General features: G+C 53.8%; 7 protein-coding genes and 1 non-coding gene across 8 annotated transcripts; 5 read left to right on the top strand and 3 right to left on the bottom strand.

The window, feature by feature from the left end:
- Positions 1 to 53: 53 nt before the first annotated feature.
- Positions 54 to 1,654, top strand: FMO1_2 (monooxygenase; the record flags this gene model as incomplete). The annotated part of the gene is made up of 3 exons (XM_053189315.2): positions 54 to 139; positions 214 to 805; positions 860 to 1,654. 3 exons carry the CDS (start codon positions 54 to 56, stop codon positions 1,652 to 1,654), a joined length of 1,473 nt encoding a protein of 490 aa, XP_053053303.1.
- Positions 1,655 to 2,535: 881 nt separating this feature from the next.
- N0V96_010637 (uncharacterized protein) lies at positions 2,536 to 3,673 on the top strand (the record flags this gene model as incomplete). Its single annotated transcript, XM_053189316.1, has 3 exons — positions 2,536 to 2,547; positions 2,606 to 2,755; positions 2,804 to 3,673. The coding sequence occupies 3 exons, from the start codon at positions 2,536 to 2,538 to the stop codon at positions 3,671 to 3,673; spliced, it is 1,032 nt and encodes a 343-aa protein (XP_053053304.1).
- Positions 3,674 to 5,567: 1,894 nt separating this feature from the next.
- On the top strand, positions 5,568 to 7,054 carry N0V96_010636 (uncharacterized protein; the record flags this gene model as incomplete). Its single annotated transcript, XM_053189317.2, has 2 exons — positions 5,568 to 5,708; positions 5,813 to 7,054. The coding sequence occupies 2 exons, from the start codon at positions 5,568 to 5,570 to the stop codon at positions 7,052 to 7,054; spliced, it is 1,383 nt and encodes a 460-aa protein (XP_053053305.2).
- A 3,979-nt stretch (positions 7,055 to 11,033) lies between these two features.
- N0V96_010635 (uncharacterized protein) lies at positions 11,034 to 12,035 on the bottom strand (the record flags this gene model as incomplete). Its single annotated transcript, XM_053189318.2, has 3 exons — positions 11,034 to 11,041; positions 11,113 to 11,928; positions 12,029 to 12,035. 3 exons carry the CDS (start codon positions 12,033 to 12,035, stop codon positions 11,034 to 11,036), a joined length of 831 nt encoding a protein of 276 aa, XP_053053306.2.
- A 624-nt stretch (positions 12,036 to 12,659) lies between these two features.
- Positions 12,660 to 13,877, bottom strand: UTP5 (Small subunit (SSU) processome component; the record flags this gene model as incomplete). Its single annotated transcript, XM_053189319.2, has 1 exon — positions 12,660 to 13,877. One exon carries the CDS (start codon positions 13,875 to 13,877, stop codon positions 12,660 to 12,662), a length of 1,218 nt encoding a protein of 405 aa, XP_053053307.2.
- A 3,145-nt stretch (positions 13,878 to 17,022) lies between these two features.
- BDF1 (transcription initiation at TATA-containing promoter protein) lies at positions 17,023 to 19,947 on the top strand (the record flags this gene model as incomplete). The annotated part of the gene is made up of 3 exons (XM_053189320.2): positions 17,023 to 17,114; positions 17,217 to 19,518; positions 19,573 to 19,947. 3 exons carry the CDS (start codon positions 17,023 to 17,025, stop codon positions 19,945 to 19,947), a joined length of 2,769 nt encoding a protein of 922 aa, XP_053053308.1.
- A 5,283-nt stretch (positions 19,948 to 25,230) lies between these two features.
- N0V96_010632 (uncharacterized protein) lies at positions 25,231 to 26,729 on the top strand (the record flags this gene model as incomplete). Its single annotated transcript, XM_065759013.1, has 4 exons — positions 25,231 to 25,343; positions 25,447 to 25,825; positions 25,962 to 26,456; positions 26,688 to 26,729. 4 exons carry the CDS (start codon positions 25,231 to 25,233, stop codon positions 26,727 to 26,729), a joined length of 1,029 nt encoding a protein of 342 aa, XP_065612323.1.
- A 21-nt stretch (positions 26,730 to 26,750) lies between these two features.
- Positions 26,751 to 26,832, bottom strand: N0V96_010631. Its single transcript has one exon. It is a non-coding gene; the product is annotated as a tRNA-Ser (tRNA).
- Positions 26,833 to 27,080: the final 248 nt, after the last annotated feature.

The following is a 27,080-nucleotide window of genomic DNA, read 5'->3' as shown; positions in this document are numbered from 1 at the left end:
GCTTCTTTACAACCCCTCCTCGCGTCCAGACCCGGCCAGACTCCGCCGCCATCATGTCGCCCATGTACCTACAAGAGAAACTTAACATTGACCGGGTTGCCGTCATCGGCGCCGGACCGTGCGGCCTGGCCGCCGCAAAGTAAGCCCGCCGATCCGGCCCCAGCCGACGAGCCCAACGCCTTACACCTACTTACTTTATTTGCACTTCAACAGGTACCTGCTAGCGGAGAAGAAGTTCTCCAAAGTCCAGATATTTGAGCAGAGAGATACCGTCGGCGGCGTCTGGACATACAGCCCGTTGAACGTTATTGACGGCGACTTCAGCATCCCCAGGACACAACCAACCAAGAACCCGGACACAGCCATCGCCGTTGAGGGACACGATGCCAAGCAATTCGTCTCTCCAGTGTATGATTACTTGGAGACGAATATCCCCCACACACTCATGAATTACTCGGATAAAAAGTTCCCCTCGAATGCCTCGCTATTCCCTCCCCACCAGACAGTGAAGAAGTATCTTGAAGATTATGCCGAGGAGCTGAAGCCCATCATCTCTTTATCTACTCAAATCCTCTCTGTCAGAAAATCTTTCGGCGGCAGTGAGGTTTATTGGGAGATTGAAACCCTGAACCTCAAGACAAATGAGACGAACAAGGCGCAGTTTGATGCCGTCTTCGTCGCGAGCGGACACTACAATGATCCCTTCATCCCAGACATCTCTGGCCTTGCCGAGTTTGATAAAGCACACCCAGGCTCCATCTCACACTCTAAGTTCTACAGGAATGCCGAACAGTACAAGGGAAAAGTGCGACGAACCATGACCGCTTAATCTAATGATAGTCACTCACACTCATCACAGAAAGTCATCATCGTCGGCAACTCAGCCTCGGGCATAGACCTAAGCGCCCAAATCTCAACAGTCTGCGCCCTTCCCATCATCGTCTCCGAAAAGACAGTCCCCAATACCCCCGCAGAAGACCGCTCGTCTTGGGCCAAACCCGTCCCCGAAATCCTCAAATTTATCCCCAAAAACAGACAAGTCCGTTTCGCCAACGGTGAGACCGAATCTGAGATTGACGGCGTCGTCTTCTGCACGGGCTACTTTTACAGTTTCCCCTTCCTCCGTGATCTCTCACCTCCCGTCGTCACGGACGGCGCCTACGCGCGGAATCTGTACGAGCACCTACTCTACATTGATGACCCGACGCTCGCGTTCGCCGGCATCCCGCAGCGCATTGTGCCGTTCCCCGTGTCGGAAGGCCAGGCTGCGTACGTCGCGCGGGCGTGGGCGGATCGTCTGCGTCTACCGAGTCGCGGCGAGATGAGGGAGTGGGAGGCGCAGGTGCTCAAGGACAAGGGGGAGAGTAAGATGCTGCATAACTTGGCGTTCCCCAAGGATCTGGAGTACATCAATATGCTCCACGCGCGAAGCTTAGAGGCGGAGAAGAGGGGGGGTCTGGAGAATGATGGTGTGGGAAAGATCCCGCCGTACTGGGATGATGAGAAGCGGTGGACGAGGGAGCGTTTCCCTTTGATCAAGATTGCTTCGAGGAAGCTGGGGGAAAGGAGGCATGAGATTACGACGTTGGAGGAGCTTGGGTTTGATTACAAGGCTTGGAAAGCTGGGCTTAGTGAGGAGGAGAAGTTACTGTGAGGGTTACTCCTTTATGACTAAACCATTTCTTCCCTCTTCATATTCTCTGTAGATCTTAGAAGGAGCAGGAATAGAGAAAGACTGGAGATGTATATGCTGAGGCCATCTAGCAATTGATGGAATAACTTCTCATACTCTCTCTCACGAGAGAACGTGGGTATCCAAGTAGTATCCAGGTCTGGCTCGCAACAGCTGTGAGGTGATGAAACATTGGTAGAGTCGCAAGCTAACTACTTACTGCTCATGATGCATATCAGGCGTCGGCCTCTACATGTAACATGCAGTTCAATGCATCTCTTCTACTTTGCTGTTGCCAACTTGAGGGTACTTTTCTTCGAACGCCTCGAAACGTTGAAAACCTCTACCGATACCACGAAATCAACATACAGTCAACCCAGATGAAGATAGGCGGTGTCCTAGGATCCACTAGATAAAAAGGCTATGGAGGAGATATTGTTCCTACGATACAACGAGCTTACAAACTTGGACTCGTGAACGCAAAGCTGACAAATGAGCTTTCATCCCAAACTACACCTCCTGGTCGCGCGCGCCATGAGCGCTCGGAGTTCCGAACCGCGCGGGATTGATGCAGCTTCCCCGCTCTGGAGGCTGGAGAAGTCTATTTTTACGTCATGTTCACCTACTTTGTGGAAGCACGTTTGCTCCTTTGATATGCTTCCTAACAAAGCAGTCCTAGGTACGCTAATAGCAGACCCCTCATCACGCCACATAATACCACTGCAGTTGGAATCCCACCGACTCAAGTTGTATCAACCCATCAACATATATGAGATCTGGTATCGCACACTCATTGACTAGCGAGGATCCGACCTGCTTTCTATCATAATAGTATAGAGCTATTACTTCAACACACGATTAATATGAGTGAAGAGGTACGGTTGCATACAACTATAGACACCAAAAGCATACACGTTAATCCCTTCCTTGCAGAAAGACCCCATCCGGTACCAGCCCGGCAAAGGCGGAGGTTTTGAGCGCACGGAGGCGCAATTCCGCAACTTCATCGCGAAAGATGCCAACTCCAAGTTTCCATCTGAGAAGGGCCGCTATGCTCTTTACGTCAGCCCCGGGTGTCCTTGGGTAAGTCCTCATGTACATCAAAGTGAATGCCCCGCTAACAAAACGCAGTGTCACCGCGTCATGATCGTCCGCGCCCTCAAACGCCTCGAGGACGTCGTAGACCTCTACATCGCCGACATGGGCATGGGAAAAGAGGGTTGGCACTTCACAGACAGCCCCGAGGCAGCAAAATTCGGCGTCCTCCCGCGCGACCCCGTCTACGGCTTTATGACGATCAAGGAGCTGTACCTCAAAGCGAGTCCCGGCTATGACGGGCGGGTCACGGTGCCTGTCCTCTGGGATAAGAAGTCGCATACTCTCGTCAGCAACGAGTCTAGCGAGATCATCCGTATGCTTTACACCGAGTTCGATCACCTCCTTCCTGAGGCGGATCGCGAGGGGAGTCGACCCGGAGGGGGCCTGTACCCTGAGGCGAAGCGTAAGGAAATTGATGAGATTAATGAGTGGGTGTATCATACGGTCAACAATGGTGTTTACAAGAGCGGGTTTGCGTTCACGCAGTCCGCTTACGAGGAGAACGTCGACGCCTTGTTCAAATCGCTAGATCGCTTGGAGGATATTCTCAAGGACCGGCCTTTCCTGACCGGCGATCACATTACTGAGGCTGATGTCCGCTTGTTTCCTACGATTGCCCGGTTCGACGTTGCATATGTCCCGATCTTTATGTGTAATCTGGGCACGATCCGGAACGACTACCCGAATCTGCACCTTTGGTTCAGGAGGTTGTACTGGGACCAGAGCGCGAGGACGCACGGCGCATTCTTCAGCACGACGGACACGTGGGTGTCTAGGTTCAAGGAGGGGTATGGTGGTGCAAGGACGAGAGTGCTGGGGATTACTGGGCCGCTCATAATTCCCAAGGGCCCTCGCGTTTTGGTTCACGAGCTCAAGGAGGAGGAGAAGCTCAAGGCATTGTAATTTTCTTGGTCGCAGGGACTGAACTTGACAATAGTTGAGACCGCAGATAGAGTAGCCAGGAAAGCTACCACGTGAATATGTTCTTTTTCCACTGCCTGATGGAATTTGCTGCTGCTAGGTTGACCGTCATCCATCACTTCCATTGTGACGCCCTTGACTGTATCAGCCGCTCAATTTTCATCAGATCCCGCAATGCGACTTTGCCCCGGGTCTAGCTTCTCGGCATTCTTAACTCTTCCGAAACGTGCATCTCACTACTCTCGGGCAGAAGTAGTAGTCAGCCAAGCCAAATAGGCAGAATTTGTGGCTGTGGCGGTGTAAGTGAGGTAGGGGCTGTAACCATCAGCATGCAGCGTTGGTTGGCGGCAGGCTCGCTGATCCTGGCAGCACAGCATGTCCTAACGAATCAAAGTGGTGAGGAATGTGAGCAACCGTCAATATCGTCTGGCCATTGTTTGCCATCGGAAGACTTGGTTCAGCCTTCCGGGCAGAGCGTTCTGCCCGATTTGAGGCAATGAATCCGTTGACGAGAGCTTTACCTGAGTCTGCCAGGGTTTGGCAATCAGCCTTGAATTCCTTACGTCTCTAAATTAGCTGCGAGGAGACTGACCAGACTACAAGTGTGCTTGTTATACATGAATACGTAGATTCGCCATTTCTTTCACTACTACTGGTAACTACTTTTCCGAATGTCGATAGGGCTACGATAATCTACACCGGACTTAATAAGACGGCTCAAAATCTATTACTCGACTTATTTCATCGAAGCAAGAAGATCCTTTGACGATCAAGATGTCTCCCCTCTCCAATAGCGGTAATTTGACAGCCGCTCTCGGCATCCTGGATGCCTTCAAAATTCGAATAGCTCTCGTAACCTCAATCACCTCGAGGTACCATATCAAACGAGAAATCGGCGACGATTACAAGACCCACATACGTCCAGGCCCAATCGCAGGCATCTCTTTAGTTGCCATAGTGTTCGTCTTTCTTATACTTGTCGTCTGGGGCAGGCAGAGAGCCAGGACTAGAGAGCAAGCAACTATGCATAGGTACAGCGATTACGTTAACAACGTCGTGGCTCTCGAGGATCAGCAGAGACACGTCAGAAATGGAGGTTATGCCTATGGTCGAGGCTATTTTCCAGGGCCACAATATAGCGAAGACGAAGATGAAGGTAGTAGGCGGACAAGGCGTCTGATAAAGCCGCTTCCACCGACCCCTGGAAAAGACGGCGGATCCCAATAGTAGTCATGAAATTGATGAGTTTGACATACTGTCACTAAGGATTCGTTGACAAAAGCTTATATCACGCATGGCGTTGGCGCTTTTGAGATTATCTTTTATGTATGAAACAGAGGTTCAATGTTTACATCAACGTAAATCAACAATTGCCATTGTTGCATGTAGAAATACCTAGTGTCACCGCGCGCGCGTCCTTCGCTTCTTGTCACTGCATCGCCAATCTTATTCTCAGTGGTAGAGGGCAGGTATATATTCCTTTACTCAGAACATTCGCTCAGAGCCGGATAGGCACGAATCTCCGGGGTTATTGGGAATGGAGGAATGCTACTGGGCTGCCATATCACAATCAGCTTCCTAGGGAGCGATGTGGAGTCAACGATTATCTTCATCGGCAATTCTGGCCAGTCATCAACGACATCTCATACAGGGTCCAGGTTCTGATTCGACGACAATCTGGGCATAACATGTCGCAATCATGCTCCATCATCCTTACGAGAAGGAAACAAGGCCACTAAGATACAATCAGTTCTGTGCTGAAGAGACCTGTTTTTTCTATTAAAGATAACCTCTCGTCCGCATTTTCGGTTATGAAGTCCGACCTGTTCAACAAACGGCAGAGAGCACCATTTCACCTCCAGTCTACCAAGCCAACATGAATGTTCGAGTCTTTCCTTTAAAATCTCAATTCGTCCCCATCATGGCCACCATTGCCCCGGTTGCCCCTGAGATTGCCGATGCGATGGAGAAAGCCATCAGCGATGCCAAAACCTTGTTGAGAGACGTCGACTTAGACGTGAGTAGTCCCAATGACCGCCGTTTGTGTCCCGCCAAGGGACGTAAGCACAAAGTTGACCGTAATTGCGTGCATTCTAGCTGACCCTGGCTTCGGCATTGTAGATATTCCATCATCCTGAACTAAACTACGAGGAGTTCCACGCGCACGATGCCCTCGTCGAAGTATTGAAGAAGCTTGGCTTCAAAGTCACCCCTCACGCATACGACATTACTACATCTCTAGAGGCAGAATACGGAGAAGGCGGCCGACTCGTCGTTTTCAACGCCGAGTACGACGCGCTCCCTGAAATAGGACACGCCTGCGGCCACAACCTCATCGCAACCGCATCCCTGGCCGGTTTCATCGCCACAGTCGCCGCCCTGAAGGTTTCCGGCGAGCCTGGACGTGTGAGACTCCTAGGTACTCCGGCCGAGGAAGGTGGCTGCGGCAAAGGCATGCTCGTCGGCAAAGGAGCATACGACGGCGTCGCGGCCTGCGTGATGGCACACCCAGCCCCCATTTTTACCTATGGCAACGAAGGTCGCCACGGTGACGTGTTTGTGAACCATGTCTCCGCCACCAGCTTCAGAATCCAGTTCAAGGGTAAGGCTGCACACGCTGCTGCTTCGCCTTGGGAGGGCGTGAATGCTCTCGACGCTGCTGTCCTCGGCTATAACGGCGTCAGCATGATGAGGCAGCAGATGACAAAGGATTCCACTGTTCATGGCATTTTCACAGATGCCGGCGTCAAGAGCAACATCATTCCCGACTTTGCTGCCGTAGACTATACCGTGCGTGCGCCAACCATTGAGAAGACCAAGGAGCTGCGAGACCGCGTCATTGCGAATTACCGGGCTGGCGCTATCGCTACGGGCTGCGAGATGCAGGTCGAGTACGATGTCTTTTATGCGCCTTTGCGCCCGAACAAGCAGCTTTCTCTGGTATTTGCCGAGGCTGCGGCAGACTTGGGCGTTCCCATGTGGTGCAATGTGGACACGAAGGAGGTGATCTCTGGCGCCACCGACCAAGGGAACGTTGGCTGCGTTGTGCCTGTCATCCACCCGATCTACGGGATCGAGACCAAGGAAGGGCAGGGTAACCACACTGCCGGCTTCACGGAAGCTGCAGGAGCCGAATCAGCACATGAGCGAACTCTTATTATTGCCAAGGCTCTAGCAAGGTCCGCATGGGCTGTCTTGACCGATGATGAGGTTGCATCCAAGATTCAGCGCGAGTTCGAAGAGTCCGTGACAGAGAGGAGGTTGAAGATTTCTCTCGAGGAGGAGATGTCTCTTATTACAAAGGATTCCTCTCGGATCAGCACACCTGTCAGGAAACTTTGCTCTTGTGGCAACGGGGTTTGATCGAGAGTACTTGATAGCTAAGCTAGCACATCTGAGTTCCGCTCTCTGCCTTCTTTCAGTAGCATAGCGTAGCTGCTATTACCAAGCATTTGTAGCAACCAATCCCGATGAATTGCTTCATCTGTTTCTCTCGCCATGATGAACACTGCCCATTGATTCCGCCACATGAACGGTCTATCTGGCCTCTGTGTAATCATCCGGAAAATCACGCGGAGGAGGTCGTCTTTGGCGAAGGCAAGATCCCGTTGAATCGATTTGGATGATGAAGCAGAAATCATGGCAATTAAGACACAGACCAGAACAGCATTGAAATGAGACACAATGCTGTAAGATGATGTGATCAACTTTGCATCGGCTGGATTTGGGACTTCTGCCATGCGGAAAATAGTTAAATGTTCCTATTCATCCCCCAGAAGTCAGCCGCTGTTATTGGCCAGGCCAACGTGTGGTCTACAAGGTATGATTTGAGGTTAAATCAAGACATGGACTATTATCTTACCTCTTTTAGACGATGAAGCGCGATCACTATGCCCTTCAGCTTTTCTATATCACCGCCGGAGGCCTGGACTCGATGCAATTGCGCGAGACAAACGTTGGCATGAAAGTGAAGCTCCAGGGGCTTCGATCGCTCCACGTCATCCATCAGCTCTTCGCATGGATACAAGGAGCCAAAGAAATCAGCATGGACATTTCGAGAACAGGCAAACAGGGAGCGTGATGTGTCATTGCCGGAAAGCACCAGGCGAGAAACGTTGCCTCCAATGCCGCAAGATTCTGAGTCCAGGTCCTCGTACGCTACGAAGAGCAGGAGACTCGCGACAAGACTCTTGTTCGCAGGTAGTGCCAGGGGCAGAGACAGCGAGTCGGCGGCGGACTCCTTTACAGAAGACGTGCCGCTAGATAGACTCCCATAGGGGCTCTCCCCGGGATCAAAAAGCTTCAACAGATGATGCTTGTCAATGTAGTTTGCTATTGCGGAGCTGAGCTTTTCCATAGCCTGAAGACACTTATCGTCCCAAATTGCACGGTACGTGAGTTGTAAGAGCCAGAAGACCATCAGAGCTTTTGCGAGATTGCATGTCGGCTCTTGCATCCCGCCGACAAAGTTGTTGGTGCCCAACGTGAAATGAGACTTGGCCGTGAACAACACCGTACGGTCCGGGTGACTCCGGGCGACGGTACCAAGGCATGAAGCCAGCAGCAAGTGCATCACCGTCGCGTCCTCACAGGCATGATGAAGCAGGATGGCTAGCTTAGACCACAGAAAGGTCTTGGGAGTACACTTCGAGAAGACATTCTCGAAGAAGTAGAGAGCGTCCTGCTCTAAGGGCCCAAAGAGAACCGAGCACCGGGACGGTATATGTCGAGCGCTCAGTAGTGCCTGAGGTGACGCCGCCGTATTCTGGCTGAGCATGACCTCCAATATCAGACGTTCGTCAGAGCGCGTGGTGTGGTTTAGAACGGGATCAGTCGCACTCGTCGACTCGATCTCTTCTACTGGCGTCAAGGGGAGACTCCCACCCCAACCAAGGGAACTTTCGCCGCGTTCTACCATATCCTGGGCCGTATTTTTGGTGATGCCGTTCGACGGCAAGATCGGAGGAGGAACGTACTCATGGCGAGACTTGACAGGGCCAAACCCACGCCTTCGCTCCCGGAGGGGAATATGGTTCCCGCGCCATTGGCAATGCCGCTGTAGACGACTGCAGCGATGGCATGTAGGCCGATTCTCTGAGCATTTGACCTTGGATCGCGCGCAGGTAAGGCATCCCTTTGCTGATCGACTCCGCTGGCGGGATATTATATTCGTGTCTTCGAGCATGACCGGCGACAATGCCGGTGAGGCGTGTAGTTCAAGCGGTTGCGCAGCCATCAGCACGGAACCACGGGCAATGAGAAATCAGATGGAACAACGTGAGGGATGACATGGTGATTACCGGTGAAAGAGGGGCATGTATTGAATGAAAAGCGAGAAAGCACGATGGTCGGCAGAAGTTGTTGATAAGAGATGGAGAGGAATTGCATCATCCCGGAGTTAACGACTTGGTGTCGCTGACGCACCTGATCCCTGAACCGTGCATAAGACTATCTCAACTCTGAAGTACCAACTTAGTCTTGGGTGGAGCAACTGCGGTCCGAATTGGCCACTAACAGTCTTCGGACCGAAAGTTAATTGAACGAACAATAATAGTTCAACATGATAATAGCCCACCTTAGGTATTGAAATAGCCTATCTAGAGATTGTCAACTATCAGACGACCTTGACTGAGTTAATTGTGATAATTGAGAGCTTTCCACAAAGAAAAGACGAATCACGTTTCAAACCACACAGTTGTTATATGTGAGGCATCTATAGCGGAGCCCGCCCAACAGAACAAATAACCTCGTCGGGTTGTGTTCATGATGGATGAATCACCTTTGCGCAGAGAGGAACATCGAGGAAGATCATCCGAAGGGCAAGGACATCTGAAGAGCACCCAAAACACGAACAAGAAACACCGATGGTGGTCCTCTGAAAACCTACAATATATACCATTAGACAACTCTGACGAAAAAGGGGATGCAGGCGATGCATGGGCGCAAGAGTTAAGAAGAAGCAAAACCTCCATCTGGAGATGGCGTTGTGCTACAGCACTGCTCCTACTAGCCTTGATCTTCTCCTGGCTCCCACTCTCAGCCCCAAGTCCAAGTCGACAAGACTACCCCCAACCAGAAGAAGGCGAAAACAACGTCCTAAAATGGATGAAAGAAGCCCAAGTCGCCCAAGGACACTTTTGGTGCGGTAACTCGACCCTCGAAGCCAAACGGAGAGGCTGCGCCTTCAACAAGCTGCACAACAGATGGATGCCGCCAGCCTGCACGCAAGATTTCGAACACGCCAGACAAGCCGTCTTTGAAGCCCTGGGCGGCGGCGAGGAGGAGCCGACCTTTCGCTTCTACAGGGACGATGACGGCAAGCCGGGGACGGAGATTTCTGACGACGAGCTGGATGAGTTTGAGATTTTGACGCCGGCTTGGACGACTGTTGGGCACCATATGACGCACTGCGTGTATCTTTTGCTGCAGGCTGCTGCGGCGCTGAATTTGGGGACCAAGGCGGATATGGTTGTTCATGCGTGGGGAGCATGCGAAGCATTGTGCCATGGTTGTGCTGAATGAGACGAAGAAGGCGCCGGCTTGGAATGATGTCAAGAGTTTTGGGCATACGCAGTCTGGTGTTTGTTGGTAGATACCTAGCAAGTCAATGCAAGATATGCTTGGAAGTATTCTCATCTTCCGTGGAATACGTTTGGGAGAATGAGCAAGACCGTACCTTCCCGATCTTGCCGTGAGAAGGCCATTTAGGCCCCGTCCATTCCATTCCCGTCACCAGCCAGCAGACGCCTGTCTAGGTCGTCGGTCCAGGTCAAACTGGCTGGGTGATGGAGTGGTTCATGGTTAACAGTCAATTATACGCCAACCAGCCTGCTCGACGACAGACTTAGCGAGTCCCCGAGTTCGAATCCTAGTATGAGCACCAAATTTCCTAGCATGAGCACTAAGAGATGTAGCCCCCAGTTTAGCACCGAAGGGGGGGGGGGGGGTGAACTCTTTTTTAGATTGGCTGAAATAAATCCCATGCTCAATCTCCTTTATACATCGGTCTTGGTTATGAGTAATTGTCTAGTGGCATCCAGTATCAAGCTGGCTTCGTCTCCGAGAAGGCCGCAGCCGTAGAGCGCAGACTCAAGTCGCCAATGCTGATCATTCAAGATGGCGGTCAGCATAAGTCATCAATGGAGCATATATACATGGCATGATTATAAGCTCAATGCCCCCTCAAATGGCCATTACTCGCCCTTCCATTTTCAATATATCCAAGGTAGTCTAGTAAGCCTTCGACGAGCCCCGTCTCCTAGCACAAGTCCCCGGCACAGGCAACGACTTTCGCGAAAAGCAACTCTCTCCAACACAATCCAAATCAAAGAACCTGATAACCTCATTCGCCTGATCGGGAATATTATGATCAATCCCATGAGCCAAAAACGCCTCAAACAGTCCCTTCGTCCCATACACACTCTTCGTCCATCCTGCAACGGGATCATCCTCCACAACCTCCGTCGGCGTGGCCCCGGTCCCCAGCACCGTAGTCCACATCTTGATCTCCTCGTAGAAATTCGTCACATTCAGCACATTATCCACGTCCCCGTGCAGAACCTGCAGCTTCGGCCTCGGGCCAGTGTACCCCGGATACGCAGCCTCCACGATGGAAGCCCACTCCTCCCCGGTGTGCGTGATCCGCCCGCTCGCGCAGTCGTCAGACCACACGGCGAATCCGTCTGCAGCATAACACCCAAACGGTACGCCCGCGAACGCCGAGCCCGCCGCAAAGACGTCCGGGTACGCCCCGACGAGGACGTTTGTCATCATGGCGCCGGAACTCACGCCAGTGACGAAGACGCGGTCCGGATCGACGTCGTAGTTTTGGAGAGTCCAGCGAACCATGCTCACGATTCCCAAAGAATCGCCGCCGGCATCGTGGGAGAGGGTTTGCGGCGAGGAGACGTCCCAGCAGTAGTCTGCGGTGTGGGGCGTGGAGGGGTATATCGTGACGAAGCCGAGGGTGTCGGCTAGGGGCCGCCAGGGCTTGTAGTTGAAGGCGTCTGTCGCGTTGCCGTGGCACCAGTGCGGGAAGACGAGGAGGGGTGCGTTGGGGATGAGGGAATCGGGGACGTAGAGGTAGAAGGAGACGTTTGTGGGGTTGGGGCCGAAGTCGGTTGTGATGTGTTGAGGGAGGCGGCGGTTGTGAGGGCTGGGAGGAGGGCTGTTGCCCAGGCTAGGTGAGGACGCATTTTGGAGGGACCTTGGGTGATTGTGCGTCTTGGAAATACGATCTGGGGAAAGATGCCAAGGGGGTGTATTGTTCTTAAGGCGGGATTGGAGGTGCTTCTTATGTGCTTTTTGGAAGAGTTACCACCGGCACCCCCGCGATACCGGGCATACGGGTCGAGGAAGGGGTAGAATATGATGGCCTTTCATGGTGCTTCATCCTCACTGGTTCAATTGGCATCGGGGTTGAATGAGGTTGCATCTCTTGCGCGTGGTTGGCGGGGATGGTGTTGTAGAGGAGATCGTCGGTGGAGATGGACCATGGAGGTTCGTGGCTCCGTTTCCCAAAGCGGGAATGTGGAGCCGTGGTGAGCCGGTGAGCCGGGTCTCATCGGTGCGAGAAGTCCGAGAATGCGAGTTCTACTCGCGATGTCTTCTGAATCGATGGCGATCCTGGCAATCCTGGCAACCCTAAGAATTCTAACAATCCGGGGAATTGACGACTCTACTCTCCCGAGAGTCAGAAGATGACCTCGATCACATGAGAGGCTCAATGGCACTGTTGACTCTCACATCGCAAATGCTCTCTCTCCATTGACCAGCCAGGGAGATATCACCAAATTCACCATAATGTGATGCTGCTTGCCAAATACCCATTGATTTTGATTGACCAAGAACTCCAGACGACGCAATCTCTGCCCTATTGCACAATATTATGTCAATTGTCGGCCAAGCCAAGTCTATGTGCCGTTTCTACCCCGCCATTCTCTACGCCCCGTGAAGCCGACTGACCCCCTTATTTTCTCTTGGCGAACGAAGAAGCAACTTTCTGAACCTTTGTCGGCGGTGCCGCCTCCGCGTCGCTGTCGTCGTCCTCATCCGAATCCTCAACATCGTCGTGGTCGACCTCGTCCTCGTCAACAACCTCCTCGCCCGAGCTCTCATCCTCCGCCGCAGCAACCTCCTCCTCATCATCTTCGTCGTCCGAGTCGCCGACGAAGCCGTTGGCAGCAAGGACCTCATCGTCATCATCGTCGATTCCCAGGAGCGCATTCCTTGCGCCGTTCAACACCGTCTCGGCGTCCTCCTCGCCCTCGACGTAGATGGCACCCTCCTCCTCGTCGTCGTCCTCGTCATCCGCATCTTCGAGCTGTCTCGCGGCGTCACCCCTGCGTGGCCGTCCGTTCCTGAGCTCCATCTGCGCGTGCAACATGTCCAGCTTGCCCTTGAGGGCGAGCAGGCTCGGCAGACCGCGCGAGCGCTCGCTGAGTACCTTTTGTAGCCCGACTAACCGCTCCAGGGCCTTGGGCTGGACCGCCAATGCGCCGCCGTGTACGATGAGCGTCCACTTGACCCAGTCCATGAGGCTGCCCGCGCGACCGGGCCGTCTGTGGAAGCGGGCGGAGAGCTTGGTAAGGAGGACGCCGGCGAGGCTGCTGTCGAGGCGCTCAATCGTCTGCTTGATGCCTTCGGGCTGGCTGGTCTGCAGGCAGTTCTCGAGGAGGTCGGTGTCGTCGGTCTTGAGCGCCTGGGTGAGGACGGTGCTCAGAGAGGATAGCGACACGGGCTCGAGGCCCTTTCTTGATGACTGCGAGACGAGGGCCTTGCTGCTGGCATCGTCTTGTTGCGCGAGCATGGCGGGGACGTCGATCGTGCCGCGGATCAGCTCGCCAAAGGTGGGCGACCCTGCCTCCTCCTCCTCTGCGCCGCCGGTCTCGGCATCGGCCTTGGTTTGTGTGATGGTTTCTTCTGTGGCAGTGCCGTTTGAAGCTTCCTTTGCGTTGCCGGTCTCGACCTCGGCGCCTTCCATTTCCTCGTCTGAAACATCCTCATCGCTCTCCTCGCCGGAAGAAATCTCAATCGCTTCGTTGGCGTTGCCCTTAAGCGCGGCCTGCAGAGAGTCTGTCGCAGAGACGGCGGCTCTGCTCTCGTCAATTGTGGTCTTGGAAGCCTTCGGGGTCGACTTGACGACAGGTGCCGTGAATTTGCCGGAAGATCTCCGCCTGGATGACATGGTGACGGATTTTTAGGGGGGGGGTATCTCGAGGAAATCGGGTGGTGAGAAAAAAAGGTGGGAAAGTCGTGATCGGATTCCTCTCGTCCAGCAGCGACAGACCTGCTTGAACTTTTTTTTTTTCTGCCGCCAACCATTTTTTTTTCTGGCTGGATGTACATGACCGCCCGCGGGGGGTCTCGCTGACATAATGAGTCGAGGTGGGGCTGTTCCTATCGATGATGGATCGCGAGATTCTCGGCTGTCGGAAAGACCTTTTGCCGAGATACCTCCAGCCCAACTGCTTATGTAAGTGGAGGCTCTTTCGTATCCATCGTGGTTGAGGTTGAGGTCGAGCGAGGCACCTGCATAAATCACTAACACTAATCAAGAGCGATGGGATCATTGCTGACTATGAAGGGCAGTCTGTTTATAGGTCACCTTTCGGCTCGATCATTTTGGATCTGGGCCGCACGCAGTTTGTCTAATTCGGACGCCTAGTAGAATCGACGCAATTTCAGGTTGAGTCAAGCAAGCGGCGACGCGACAGTGCGTAAGCCGGGATCTGGAGGAAGCTATTCGCAAAGGTGTGGAAAGCCTCAGGCTAGAGCAACAGAGTCTGGCCGGACCATCAGAACTTGAGAAGCTCACAAGCAAACAAGAAGGTGATTGGGGGCATGGACGCTGCTGTCCAGCTACCCTCGATCCAGAGCTTTTGCGCCGCAACGAGCGCTGGCTATTGATTGGCTGACACGGTTCTCAGGAAGGCTTGGTCTCGTCTCTCTGTGCTATGCCATATTTGTCTCATCGCGATCCACCATCACAGCATGATTGGTTCATAGACTGCAGCTATCCCTGTCGTATGCCCTGGCAAGGGTAATCTGTCGAGCTCTGACTGGGGTCAGCGCGACTTGGCGGGTTCCTACAAATAAGAAGTGGCCCCGAAGTCTGAATTTCGCGCTTCTGATGCAGAAAAGTCCTGGAAAAAGTCCAAAGAAACCTGACACTGGTCATCTGATCTGTCACGAGACCTACGAGAGACACAGACACCTCGGTGCGGACTGCAGTGGCTCAGAGCTTTGGTTCTTCGGTTCTTCTTGGATTGGGGACCATTCCGGTACGTACCGATTTTGTTTCCCGTCGCATCCAACAAAGCCAATTCTTTCTCTGCTCTTCTCAACTGCTATCAAACACGCCCTCACCTTATCACGGATACTCTCACTACTCCGTATCACCAGTTGCATGATTGCATCGCGTACACGACGTGTTGAGCTATTCCTCCGGTGCTTGCATCTCCCCTATTGCCGTTTCCTTTTTACCGATGCGACGGACGGACCGCGTTGGCTTCATCTGCCACCGCCCTACCTACCATCACCTATGGTCCATTATTGTACATCCAGAAATGAGAAACCATGTTTGCTCTTGCACAGCTTGCGAATTGATGTCGCGCGTTCCGCCTGGCTCCTCCTGCTTGGAATCTAAGGTGTCGCGATAGCTTGCATTTGATGCGTTGCCCGCGTCGCGCTCCGTGACTTCACTGCTCCACCAGCCTCACGCATCTTTTACACGATCGACAAGCTCAGCCACACCTCAGCTTGCATTACTTGTACTACGATGCCGATGCTAACCACTGATGTGTGTTCAGACACTAGGAAACAAAACGATACAAGGCAAGAGCAAAGCATCACAAACACGCCTCGAACTTCCTTTAGGTGAGTTTGTAATGCATACGTACTCCGTACTCCGTACCCAATCTCATAATTGTTCCCGTTCTCGACTGCCAAATCCTCAATGGTCGGTCAACACAACAAGAAAAAGACGCCTTCCCGTCCTGCATCTCACATTCAATATTTCCCACGTCCCACGCAGACACGGTCCACATAGCATCCCGAGCCCCCAGTCACATTTCCCAGCCTCGCGCGTTTAGGCCAGATCCGGGAGCTGAGGAAGTACCTCATTGGCTAGCGCCTCCACAACTTGCATAAATATGCATTTTATGTCACCTTGTGGCCCCCCTTCCCCCCGGTCCACCCTCGTCCTCCTTCAACTTGCTCTTCCAACCATTTCCTCCCAAATTCACGATCTCTTCCTCTTTTTTTTCCCAAGTCCTTCCCGTCTTCCGTGCCTCCTCCCACTCGGACCTCTTTCCTGCCTGACCCTTCTGGCTTCAACCATCCACACCCCCAGTCGTCGATCACCCAGACGCACTGACCACCTTCTCCCTCTGAGTCTCTCACCTCACTCTTTCCCACTCTGACCTCTTCCCCCCCCTGGTCTTCTTTCCCGCCTCTTTCTCGTCGTCTCGTCGTCTCGTCGTCGCTGGCCCGTGGCTTCCTGCCCAACGCTACGCCACTACTTTTTATTTTTTTCTGCCGCTGTTTTCAGGCTGCACCCCCTTCTGAAGCAGGACCCGTCGCCCAGTCGCGAGTGCGCGCCTTCCTCCGATAAGGCCAGATAACCGGCTGTCCGGGGGCCACCCTTCCCAAGCTCGTTCTTTCTCATAAATAGGACGCGCCGCCATCTCGGCCAAAAACCACTGACGTGCACGCGATTTCCTCCGCCCAGGTCCTCCACCTTCCCGTATCGCCCAAAAAGTACCTCGCACCTGCCATTCGCGACGCGACACGGCCGGATTAACCATTTCACCCACCTCATCGTCGCTGCAACCGACGATCACCTCAACTTGCGACACCACCATATAATCAATTGCGCATCGTCACTCATCGTCGGCGCATTCTCGAATCTTTCCTCGGATTTTTCGCGATAGTTTCGGTACCTCCATCTCCCGCAATCGCCTCTGTCGACTCTGCTTGCCTCGCCTGTGCATCCAAAAACATCGCGACGCAGCTTCCCTAATTACAGCCAAAACCGCGCCAGCTTTTTCCTCTCAGCTGTTCCTGCCTCGCCACATCCCCTCGCATCTCGAATCATCGACGCGATCGTTACCGCTTCGCGCGCGACAACTCCAGAGTCATAGGATTTAGTCTGCGCATTTACCACCGCTCGAGTCAGCAACACCAAGGCGCCTTCCCCAACGTTGACCAAGCAAGCCCCTGTCGTACATCTCGCCATCGCCGCAACTTGAAAGACATCTGCGCGCGTCGCTACCTTCATGTTGCGTCGCGCACAGTAAATCTGCCCTTACCTCAACCACCATATGGCAGTCATGGCGTCGCCTCAATCAGAACGCGCCATTCCGGATCAGAAGCCGACCGAATCCACGCCAGCAAAGGACGATAGCAAGCCCGAGACCAATGGGTGAGTAGTAGTTGCATTTGTTGCGCGATGGACTTCATTTGCCCGCATCTCGCTCGGCTTCCCTCAGAGCACAATTGCTGACGATTGCTCTTCTTTCTACAGTCACGCCTCTCCTACGGAGAAGAGCTCCGAGAAGGCAGACGAGTCCGCAAAGTCACCCAAAACCAATGGAGACAGCAAGCATGACGAGGAAGTAAAGGCGTCTTCCGATGCGAAAGTGAATTCTGCCAAGGAGAAGGAATCGGAGCAAGAGGAACCAGCCAAGAAGTCACCCACACCGGTCGAAGAATCTTCTGCCAAGCCCAAGTCCGCAGAGCCTGAGCAGTCAAAGGAGAGCAAGGAACCTAGCAAGTCTCTGAGCCCCCCGCCAGCTGAGCTTCCCAACGACGTCGACATGGCCGACGCGCCAGAGGTTGAAAAGGCGGAGAAGAAGACCGACGAGAAGGCAGAGGACAAGTCAACTGAAAAGAAGGCCGAGGCTTCTGAGCCTGCGAAAGCTGCGACAGAAACCAAAGACAAGGACGTCGAAATGAAGGAGAGCGATGACGAGGTCAACGGGGCAAAGGTCGAGTCGCCGGCGGCTCCCACGGCTGCAGCTGGTCAAGAGGTAGATCTCCAACCAGCAAGCTTGTCACAACTAGCCATTGACAATGACAAGGAAAAGGACAAACCGTCAAAGCCTGCAGACGAAGACGTACCCATGGCGGAGGCGCCGTCGGCCGTCAGCAAGGTTTCTCGCGAGAGAGAAGATGACGCCGATGCTGAGCCCGCTCCCAAGCGCGCGAAGACCGATTCGAATGATGGAGCCTCGGCTTCTGGAGCCATTGAGTCGACCGTCGAGGTTAAGCCCCAAGGCGCGCAAGACGATCTGGCTAAGGGCGAATCGGCCCTCGAAGACCTCCCTTCATGGGTCGATGCTGCACGCGACCCCAAGCCCCTCACATCTCACCAAACCAGAGAATTCCGCAAGGTGTTGGCGGGTGTGAAGAAGACCAAACACGGTGCTCATTTCAAGGACGCAGTCGTCAGGATGTGGCCTAGCCTTGCTGAGAGCTATCTCATGCGGGTTAACAGACCCATGGATATCGGCGAGCTCGAGCGAGGTCTGCGCGACAACAAGTACAGCAGCCTGCGACAGTTCAAGGATGATCTTGGATTGATCTACAAGAACTCGGTCACTTTTAACGGCATCAACAATGAAATCACATTCGCGGCTCTCAGTGTGGTTAAGTTAGCCTGGACCCGCGTTTGCGAGATTCCTTCCGACGAGCCCGCAAAATCGAAGCCAGTTCCGAAGCCCTCCCGATACTCCGAGTCACGGACGTCAGCCCCTCCACCTCCTGTCCGGAGACAGCCCAGCATTACTGCCGCGAGCCCGCCGGCAAAGGCTGAGGCCGAAGCATACGCCGTTCCCCCTGGCGGTGTGCCGCAAGTACGCCGTGCCTCGACACAGAATGACTTGGACCGTCCCAAGCGTGCCATCCAGCCCACCAAGAATCGCGACCCCGACTACTCCTCCAAGACCTTCAACCGGAAGAAGTTGCCCATCGAGCTTCAGTTCTGCTATGAGGTTGTCAGTGAATTGATGGACCCCAAGAACGCCTCGTGCAACCTCGCATTCCTGTCCCCGGTCGATCCCGTAGCTCTAGCCATCCCAACCTATTTTACCATCATCAAGCGGCCGATGGACTTTGGTACGATTATGGCCAAGCTCAAGAGCTACGACTATCCCGGTATCAAGGAATTCCAAACAGACGTCAAGCAGGTTTTCAAGAACTGTTACAAGTTCAATCAACCTGGTCAGCCCGTCTACGAGCAAGGTCAACAGCTCGAGCAAATCTTCAGGGGCCTGTGGTCAAAGAAGGAGCAGTGGATAAACAAGCACACCCCCGCCAAGCCTGTTGACGATGGCTCAAGTCGCGATAGTGAAGACGAAGCCGAGGAAGAGGAAGAGGCGCCAGCCCCTGCAGTTGATCCCTCGGTGGCTGCAACGATTGCATTCCTGGAGAAGCGTCTCGAGCAGGAGACGAAGCAGTTGACCGAACTTTACAAGACGGCGGACATCGCTAGCGACGCTGTCATCGACCTCCAGCAGTCTCTGCTCACCACCATCCGGCAGCGCCTCATCGACGAGAAGGCCAAGCTCACCACCACGAAGCCTGCCAAGAGCGCCGCCAAGGCCAAGCCGCCGAAGCCTACCAAGTCGAAGGCGGCTAATGTCCCCACCAAGAAGGCGGCCGCGGCTCCCGTCTCGAAGAAGAGCGGTGGTGGCGTGGCCAAGAAACCCAAGCAACGAAACATGAACCAAGCTGAGAAGGATGCTATCGCGAACGCTATTAACGAACTTGAGAGTCCTCACATAGAACGTGCCATCGACATCATCAAGAAAGATACTGGCCAATCGGTAAGAAAAACTCATTTGCTTTCTTCATTAGATATAGGCTGACCATCTTTGCAGGAAAATAGCAGTGGCGAACTCGAACTAGAGATCGACCAGCTCACCAACGAGGCGCTCCACAAGTTGTGGGATCTGTGCAAAAAGACTTTGCCGAGCTTTGGGCAGGGCTTCGGTTCGAATGGGCCAGCACGTGAAGCATCACCAGTGAACAATGCGCCGGCAAAGTCGTCGGCCAACAAGCCGTCCAAGTCGAAGAAGAACAAACCCATGAATGCTCAAGAGCAAGAGGCTCGCATTGCTGAGCTCGAGCGGCTTCGCAATATGTACGACGGCAAGGAACCGGGTGATCAAGAGCGACCCGGTAGCTCCGGCCGTGCGCACGAAGCTCCTGTTCACGACAATGACAGTGAATCTTCGGATTCAGAAGAGGAGTAGAGACATGATGAGTAGCAGCAACTTTTTAGGTCCCAAAGTCGCTATATGGCGTGGGGAGGACGACTGAATGTGCGCCTGTTACCCTATAATAGGGGAGTTTGGCGCTGTACTACTTGGCTCATTCCGACACGCTAGAGAGGGCTTCCCTCGCGTGACGCTCAGCAGCATCTTGAGCGGACGCTTCCCAGACCCATTGCCTCGCAGCGCTGGGTCGGGGGCGAACCTTGGGGATAGCGATGACCGTGGACGTCGCGGAGGACGCCTGCGCAAGAAGCGCGCAGGCGATGTATCTGCCCTACAGCAGGATTGAGAAGAGCGTTGATTTGCGGGCGTTGTGACTGTATGCCCACTACATAGCATCTTTTATTGCCAGCTAGCAGACTTGAAAAGAGGCTAGCCAACATTTGAGCTGTGGAATATGATGTATAAAACTTTTCAACCCGTGCTGTGGATGAAGAAGAAGGGATACGTCGTGTGGCCATGTGTTGCGAGGCTATAGTAGGGAGACTGCGTGAAGTAAACTTGATCTCTACGGCGGCCACATTATACGCAATTGACAGTCGCTCAGTACCCCCAGGCGCTCTCATCTTCCTTGTACGTCTCACGGCGATCGAGACTGTATCAGGTGCGTCGTGAGGGACGGTATTCGGCTGAGAGATGAAGGCCGATGGCCTGCTCGTGTGGATGAATCAGCGCGCTGGGCGGGATATCGGATTGACCGATGCCAAAAACTACGTAGACACGAATAACGGTGTGGGGGAAATGGCTGTTGTGCGGCTGACCGGGGTGGTATTGCGATTGAGGGTTCGATTGGGTGAGATTTGAATCGCTTGAATTGAGATGTTTGGGAAGTGAGCGAGAGCGAAAGTGTTGCGGTGACGATGGGATATGGATTCATGGAGGCTGAGGATGTAAAGATTGCAAGGGCGGGTTGGGCCACTTGGTCCGGGTGTGGGCCTGGCGGCCGGGTGCCGGGAGGGGGGTCCACATGCGGCAGACGAGAAAGGTACCCCCGGGCCTATGAGGACCTGTACTCTTGGTGGGAAGTAATTTTCCCTTTAGTGGTTGTATTAATGAAGAGATTCTATTGATTTTGATTGCAAGAAAAGATGATCTATGCATTCTTCTGCTCGCTGGATAAAGATGTACAATTGAAAGATGCTGATCATATACGTGTGGGAGCTCCGTCCCTATCTGATGATGTCCCCGTCGAAACACCTAGATTTCACTGCGGCCGTTTCTTTGGTATGGTCGTGGTTTCTTCTATACCATCCAATACCCTGCCGCTTGGGCCCTGACTTTTCTTCCGTTCTGGCCTCATTGCCGTCTTCGTGATATGGCCGTATTCTTTGTCGAAGAATAGGCTCTGCGATTGTGTTTTTCCCAATCGTCAGATTATAGTGCCCTCCAGCTCTAAAGTCTAAGCTCTTGGAGCTATTTACAAGATGGAATGATTCCAGGCTTACCTAGCCACGGGTATGATAAATAGAAATCTAATTCACGGAGACCCGGTGACCAACCTGAGCTCTTGCGATTTATCCTTGGAGGCCTCTTCATGGAACAACAAGACCCAAGAGCGAGATCATCGCAGCCACAGCCAGAGCCACCAAGGCAGGTGGCGAACGGGAGGGGATGCCGGGTTGCCCACTCATACGACTTCCCCCGGGCCGGGGAGTCGCCGTCACCGTTGTGCTTTGGGTTACTGTCACCGTTGCGACGGAGGCTTCGGGGACTACAAGGGGCCACAGAACCCGTGTTGTTAGGATTGCACGTGGGTAAAGATAGTCCAGGATAGAGTCTCGTTGATAGAGGGGTTAATGGAGGGGATTGGCGGGCTTTCACTTACGTGGGTTTGTGACACGGTACCAAGTCATGGGGAGAACGTAGAGCTCCGACATGGCGATGCAGAAGATGATTCTCCTCGCGTCGGTGCTACCTTGCGTTTGGAGCATGGTGATTGTATCGCAGGTGTTACTCGGTCCACTACCCCCCACCCCTGGTTAGTATACACATACTTTGCCCAATTTTCCATAACGTCCAGATTCGACATTGCGTAGAAAGAGAAGCAAAAAGGAGAGAAAGGAGGGGGGGGGGATCCTTACCAGTCTGCCTGTCCAGTCGGTCCAACAGCATAATTCCCGAACGGCCCACCACACGACGTCGCCATTTCGCAGTAGGGATTATTCCGCGGACAACAGACTCCGAACCTACTATCCGCAGCAAAGTAGTTATCTGACGGACATGTCGCCGAGACCCAGGCGCCGGACTGGGAATACCACGCGATGAAATTCGTGCGGCCGTCCGAGGACCGGGGATCGCCTTGGCGGGCGCGGAGGAGACGGTGGGATACGGCGGAGGGGTCCGGCGCCGGGGTGATGATTAGGAGTGGGGCCTCGTAGGCGCGGTTCGGAGACGCGGGTCCATCTATTTTGCTTGGGTTGGTGGTTGTGGTTGTGGTCGGGGTAGTTATTGTGCTGCCGAGGACGGTGTTGGTGAAGAGGAGAAGGAGGAGGAGGGATAGTGTCGAGAGAGACCCGGACACTGGGGGTGAGATGTGCATCTCGAGAGCGCGCGGCAGAAGCGCTGCTGCAGCTTCATGAGGTGATTTCTTTCCCTCTTCTCTGCAGCTCTGCTGATGAAACTTTGCGGTCTGAGGGTTCGGGTCTGAGCTGAGGAAGGGTTTTGGAACGCGGGCTAGTTAATAGAGTCGCAGCGGGAAAACTACGAGAGAGAGAGAGAGAGAGAGAGAGAAGACAAACAACGTGAAAGAAAGAAGGGTTACATTCTAGCAACGTTTACCGACGCCCGAGACGGGCAGGAAAGAGAGGGAGGTGTCCTTTTTTACATCTTGCTAGCCTTGGTGTGAGATTTTCGGATTGTTATGTGGAATGGTTTCTGCACATGAGGTCGTGCGGTGATGCACAATACGCACCCCTCCCCCACTCCCAGTTTGGACTCGAGATTCGTGAGCCGGATCTCTCGTGCTGATCATGCAATATTGAATGGGGAGAGGCCACGCGTGTAGGCCTGGACCAGAAGTTCAGAACGATGGTTGAATCGTATCTGGTTTGTCAGTACTGCGATGGTATGGGTTTAGAGTACGAGATGTTCGGGTGTTTGGGGAAGCGGGTAAGGAAGAGTGGTCCCGTATGCTGGGGAAGACTGGGATACAGGGCTTACTGACGGGCCGGCGATGCATCAGAGGGAAGGTATGTGTGTTCAGCTCCAGGCTGCATATCTTGCCAGAAGGCCGTGAGTCTTGTCAGAAATGTGGCCGTGAACCTAATACGGCGGGACGCGATCCGGTTCGTACTAGGATTATTGCGGCTAGTCTTACGGGACTTCTTCGTTTGATCTGTAGGAGACGTAAGATGAGGGGAAGGAGGATTGTAACCATGAATAGATTTGTAGTGTGCGTGAGATCTGGGTAGTTGGCTGGTGAGGGCGATGGTTCGTGTAAGCGTAAGCTGGTAGGCTGCGATTGGCTTTGAGGGTGCAGCCTTCCTCGGGGCAGGATACGATCCTTTGACAGAAATAGACTGGAACTTGGATCCTGATTGAATGTGCTCTTCATTTGTGTGGCGAGAGGCTGTCACTTCTCATCAGTTCACGATGGTTGCACTAGTGTATCTCCATTGTCGAGACGAGTTACTTTGGAGGGCGACAATATAATCGCTCGAGTCAAAGTGCGTAAGTTACTTGCAAGTGACTACTTGTTCCCCATCGACTCCCTCATCTTCCCCAATTTCTCCAGAAACGGCTTTCTAGAACCGGAAGCCTCGATCCGTTGTCAAATCGCCACTCACAACCCTCAGAAACATCGGATAAACAGCGTTTATTCAAGAGGAGCGGTGGAAAATCCGTGGCGAGCAAGAAATATCTCTACGGTTCCCAGTTGAAGTGGGTCTAGGTCACTCAGAGTGATCGCTATCGCTACCGCTGCCGATTCGGCGAGTCTCAAGGCCCCCGTGAACAAACCGCTTCCAGCCTTTGGAGGATCAATGGGGTCGTCCGAAGTCGAGAGCGGAAGCTCGGAACCAGAGTTGGGTGATTGTGAACGTCGGATCAGTTCGCAGCCGTATGGCTCGCGCGGCGGTCTATTTGAGTCAGAGTCTTCCCGGTCCCCAAGGCGGTCACTACTGGGCTGCGGTGGAGGGACCACTTGACGAGAAGGATCCCTTCTGCTTACAAGCCTATGGGCTCATTTACCATGGGACTTTGGTTTGAGCAAGCCTTTTCATACCATGTGGACTATGCAGCAGATCCCTCCTCTCAATTCTCATACGACTACAAAACCAAGAGGAAATGCTACAAGGGCTTCAAGCTGCCGAGAATGGGATTATTCTACCTTCCATCAATACCATACGCTACCATCATGAGGTGGTTCTCAGTCGTAGGTGCCAATTACTGCAGTTGGCCGCCGCACAACATGGTAGAGGCAAAGAACTTTTGAGTGTGAGCATATTGTGATGAACTCCTACATCCCAAAACGCGGTAGGTGTTCGTGATGGTAAACTGCAGACAGAACCCCGGCCACGCAAGGCCACCAGGGATGGAGACATGAGACAAACGACAGGTCAAGGCACATCCAGAAGACGTTGAAACCGAGTTTCCATCCCAAAATTTGAACCATGTTGCAGAAGATGCAGTCTTAAAACACGACTCTTCACTCCATTGAGGGACTTGGCCAGCTGCAAGGAGAGCGGCATCTAAACGTGGCGGTTGTTAGGTAGTCTGGCGCCTGGAAAGGCGTGCTGCTTGACTGCAAGAAGTGAGGGCCTCTCAAAGGAATCGATAGAATTGCTCAAGCTTTGCCTACACCATCCTGCTCGTATGTTTTATATTCGGCCGAATTGTGAGCGAGCTGCTGCATGTCGCTAATCTGAGCTCGATCTTACTCGTGGTTGCTGCAGGGAAGCATTGTGGATATTAATCCTCTTGAGTCTGGAATAGCCTGTCCGTTCATCAGTTTCTATTTGCCAAGTAAGGTACTTCTGGGATTCGATATGTGTATTCGGAGACACCCCTTGATTTATTGTATGCCGATGTGCACTTCTTTCCGGCGCCGCCGTCGCCGTGGACGCACCCCCGACATCGGCAACTCGCGGCCGGAAAAGGTGGGGACCCGACTCGGAGGATTGTGAAGCGGATGTCAGCGGCTGACGCTGCGCCCTTTCTCGCAACTACATCCCCGTGCAGGTTTTCCAGAAACCTTGACAGCAGGCGAGGTTAGGAACTCTATGAACGATTCAAACTTGTGAAGTTTGGATCGACTCGCCCATCATGAGCCTGCCATCCTTCCTTCCGCCCTTCGCGGGCACCGAGATCCGGACCGTGGAGATGCACACAGCCGGAGAGCCGGCGCGCATCGTATACGCCGGCTACCCAGACATCCCGTAAGTCTCACTCTACCAACATCCCTTAGCTAAATATCACGAAAATTGCCGCCCTCATGAAGAAAACCCATCTCCCTAACCGGACACCAATCCCTTCCTCCAGCGGCACCCTCCTCGAACAGCGCTCCCTCGCCCAAACCCATCACGACCACATCCGCCGCAGCATAATCTACGAACCGCGCGGCCACGCAGACATGTACGGCGCCGTCCTCCGACCGCGCACGGAACTCGTCGACGCGGGCGAAGCGCACATGGGCGCCTTTTTCCTCACGCACGAGGGGTACGGCGCAATGTGCGGGCACGCCACGCTTGCGCTCGGCAGGTTCCTCGTCGACTGCGCAGACGAGGCCGTCTTCCCGCGGCGGCGGGAGCTGGTTGTCGATGAGGAGGGGCGGACGGTGGAGGTGCGGTTGCATGCGCCTGTTGGGGTGGTGAGGCTTACGGTTCCTGTTGTGAAGGTGGATGTGGATGGCAGCACGGGGGTAAGCGGGAGCAGTACCGGGGCATCGGGGGTGGAGGACGGATGTGGGGAGGCGGATTACGTTTCTTTCTGTGCCGACGTTTGCTACGGCTGTTGGTCTCTCTGTTTCGATTCCGCGGGATCTTGGATGGCCGGAGCTCGGTGATGCCGCAGCCGTGACGATGGACATTGCGTTTGGCGGCGCGTTCTACGCCGTCGTGTCCGCCGCGGCTCTGGGATTCCCGGCATCTCTCTCGAAGCCGAACGTCCGCGCCATCAGCGACGCAACAAAGAAGCTCAAGCAAGCCTTCAACGCCTCGGCAGACCTCCGCGCCCGCCTCGAAGATCCGGGAGACGACAAGACGGACAGCAGCTCACAGTATCTCTACGGCATCATGGTCACAGACACCGGCAGCAATGATGTGCTCCCTACGGCACAGGGCTGCGTAGGCGCGGAGACAGGGTTGTACTTCTTCGGCGACCAGCAGATTGATCGGAGTCCGACGGGCTCGGTGGTTCAGGCGCGGGTTGCGTTAGCTGCTGCGCGGGACGAGAGGAAATTGGGCCAGTCGTGGACGTATCACAGTCTTGTGTCGAGAGGTGTTGGCGGGGATCGTGGGGCGTTTGTCGGGACGCCTGTAAAGGAGGTTGAGGTTGGTGGGAGGAGGGCTTGGAGGGTTGAGGTGAGTGGGCAGGCTCATTATACGGGCTCGAGTACGTTTGTGATGGAGGAGGGCGATGAGATTGGGAGGGGGTTTTCTTTTCGGGGATTTGAAGGGTGAGGGGGACCATGTCAATCAACTGTGTGACCATTCATGTCCTCTTTAGTTCTCCTAAGGGTATCGCACACACTGGATAACAGCAAAACTACAAACATTGACCAGCAAGCCACCACTCTCAACAAAATTTATACAGCCAAAAAGTAGAGACTCAGCAAAAGATTATCTCGACGTTGGCCTGATTCGAACAGACGCTCCCGAAGGAACAAGATTTCTAGTCTTGCGCATTAGACCACTCTGCCACAACGCCGTAGAATGAATCCGCTTTGAAGCGGGGGTGACGATGTGGCGAGCCCTGGGCACTCATGTTTGTGTGTTGCGGATAGTGGACCACGACGAGGATTAGGGTGGTACAAGGATGGGTCTTTTCGTGTGTTGCTGGGTCTCATGGGAAGCGAAGCAGTGAGATGGTCAAGACTCTCCTTTATGAGCGTAGTCACTTAGGTTCTCTTAAAGTTGGACTTTTGTGTGTCGTGATTGAGAGTTACATTGCAATGT

Source organism: Colletotrichum fioriniae, assembly GCF_027942845.1.
Source record: "Colletotrichum fioriniae strain IMI 355084 chromosome Unknown scaffold_15, whole genome shotgun sequence".
Lineage (NCBI taxonomy): Eukaryota > Fungi > Ascomycota > Sordariomycetes > Glomerellales > Glomerellaceae > Colletotrichum > Colletotrichum fioriniae.
Note: the sequence above shows the minus strand (reverse complement) of the source record. Positions and strands in the feature narration are given on the sequence as shown.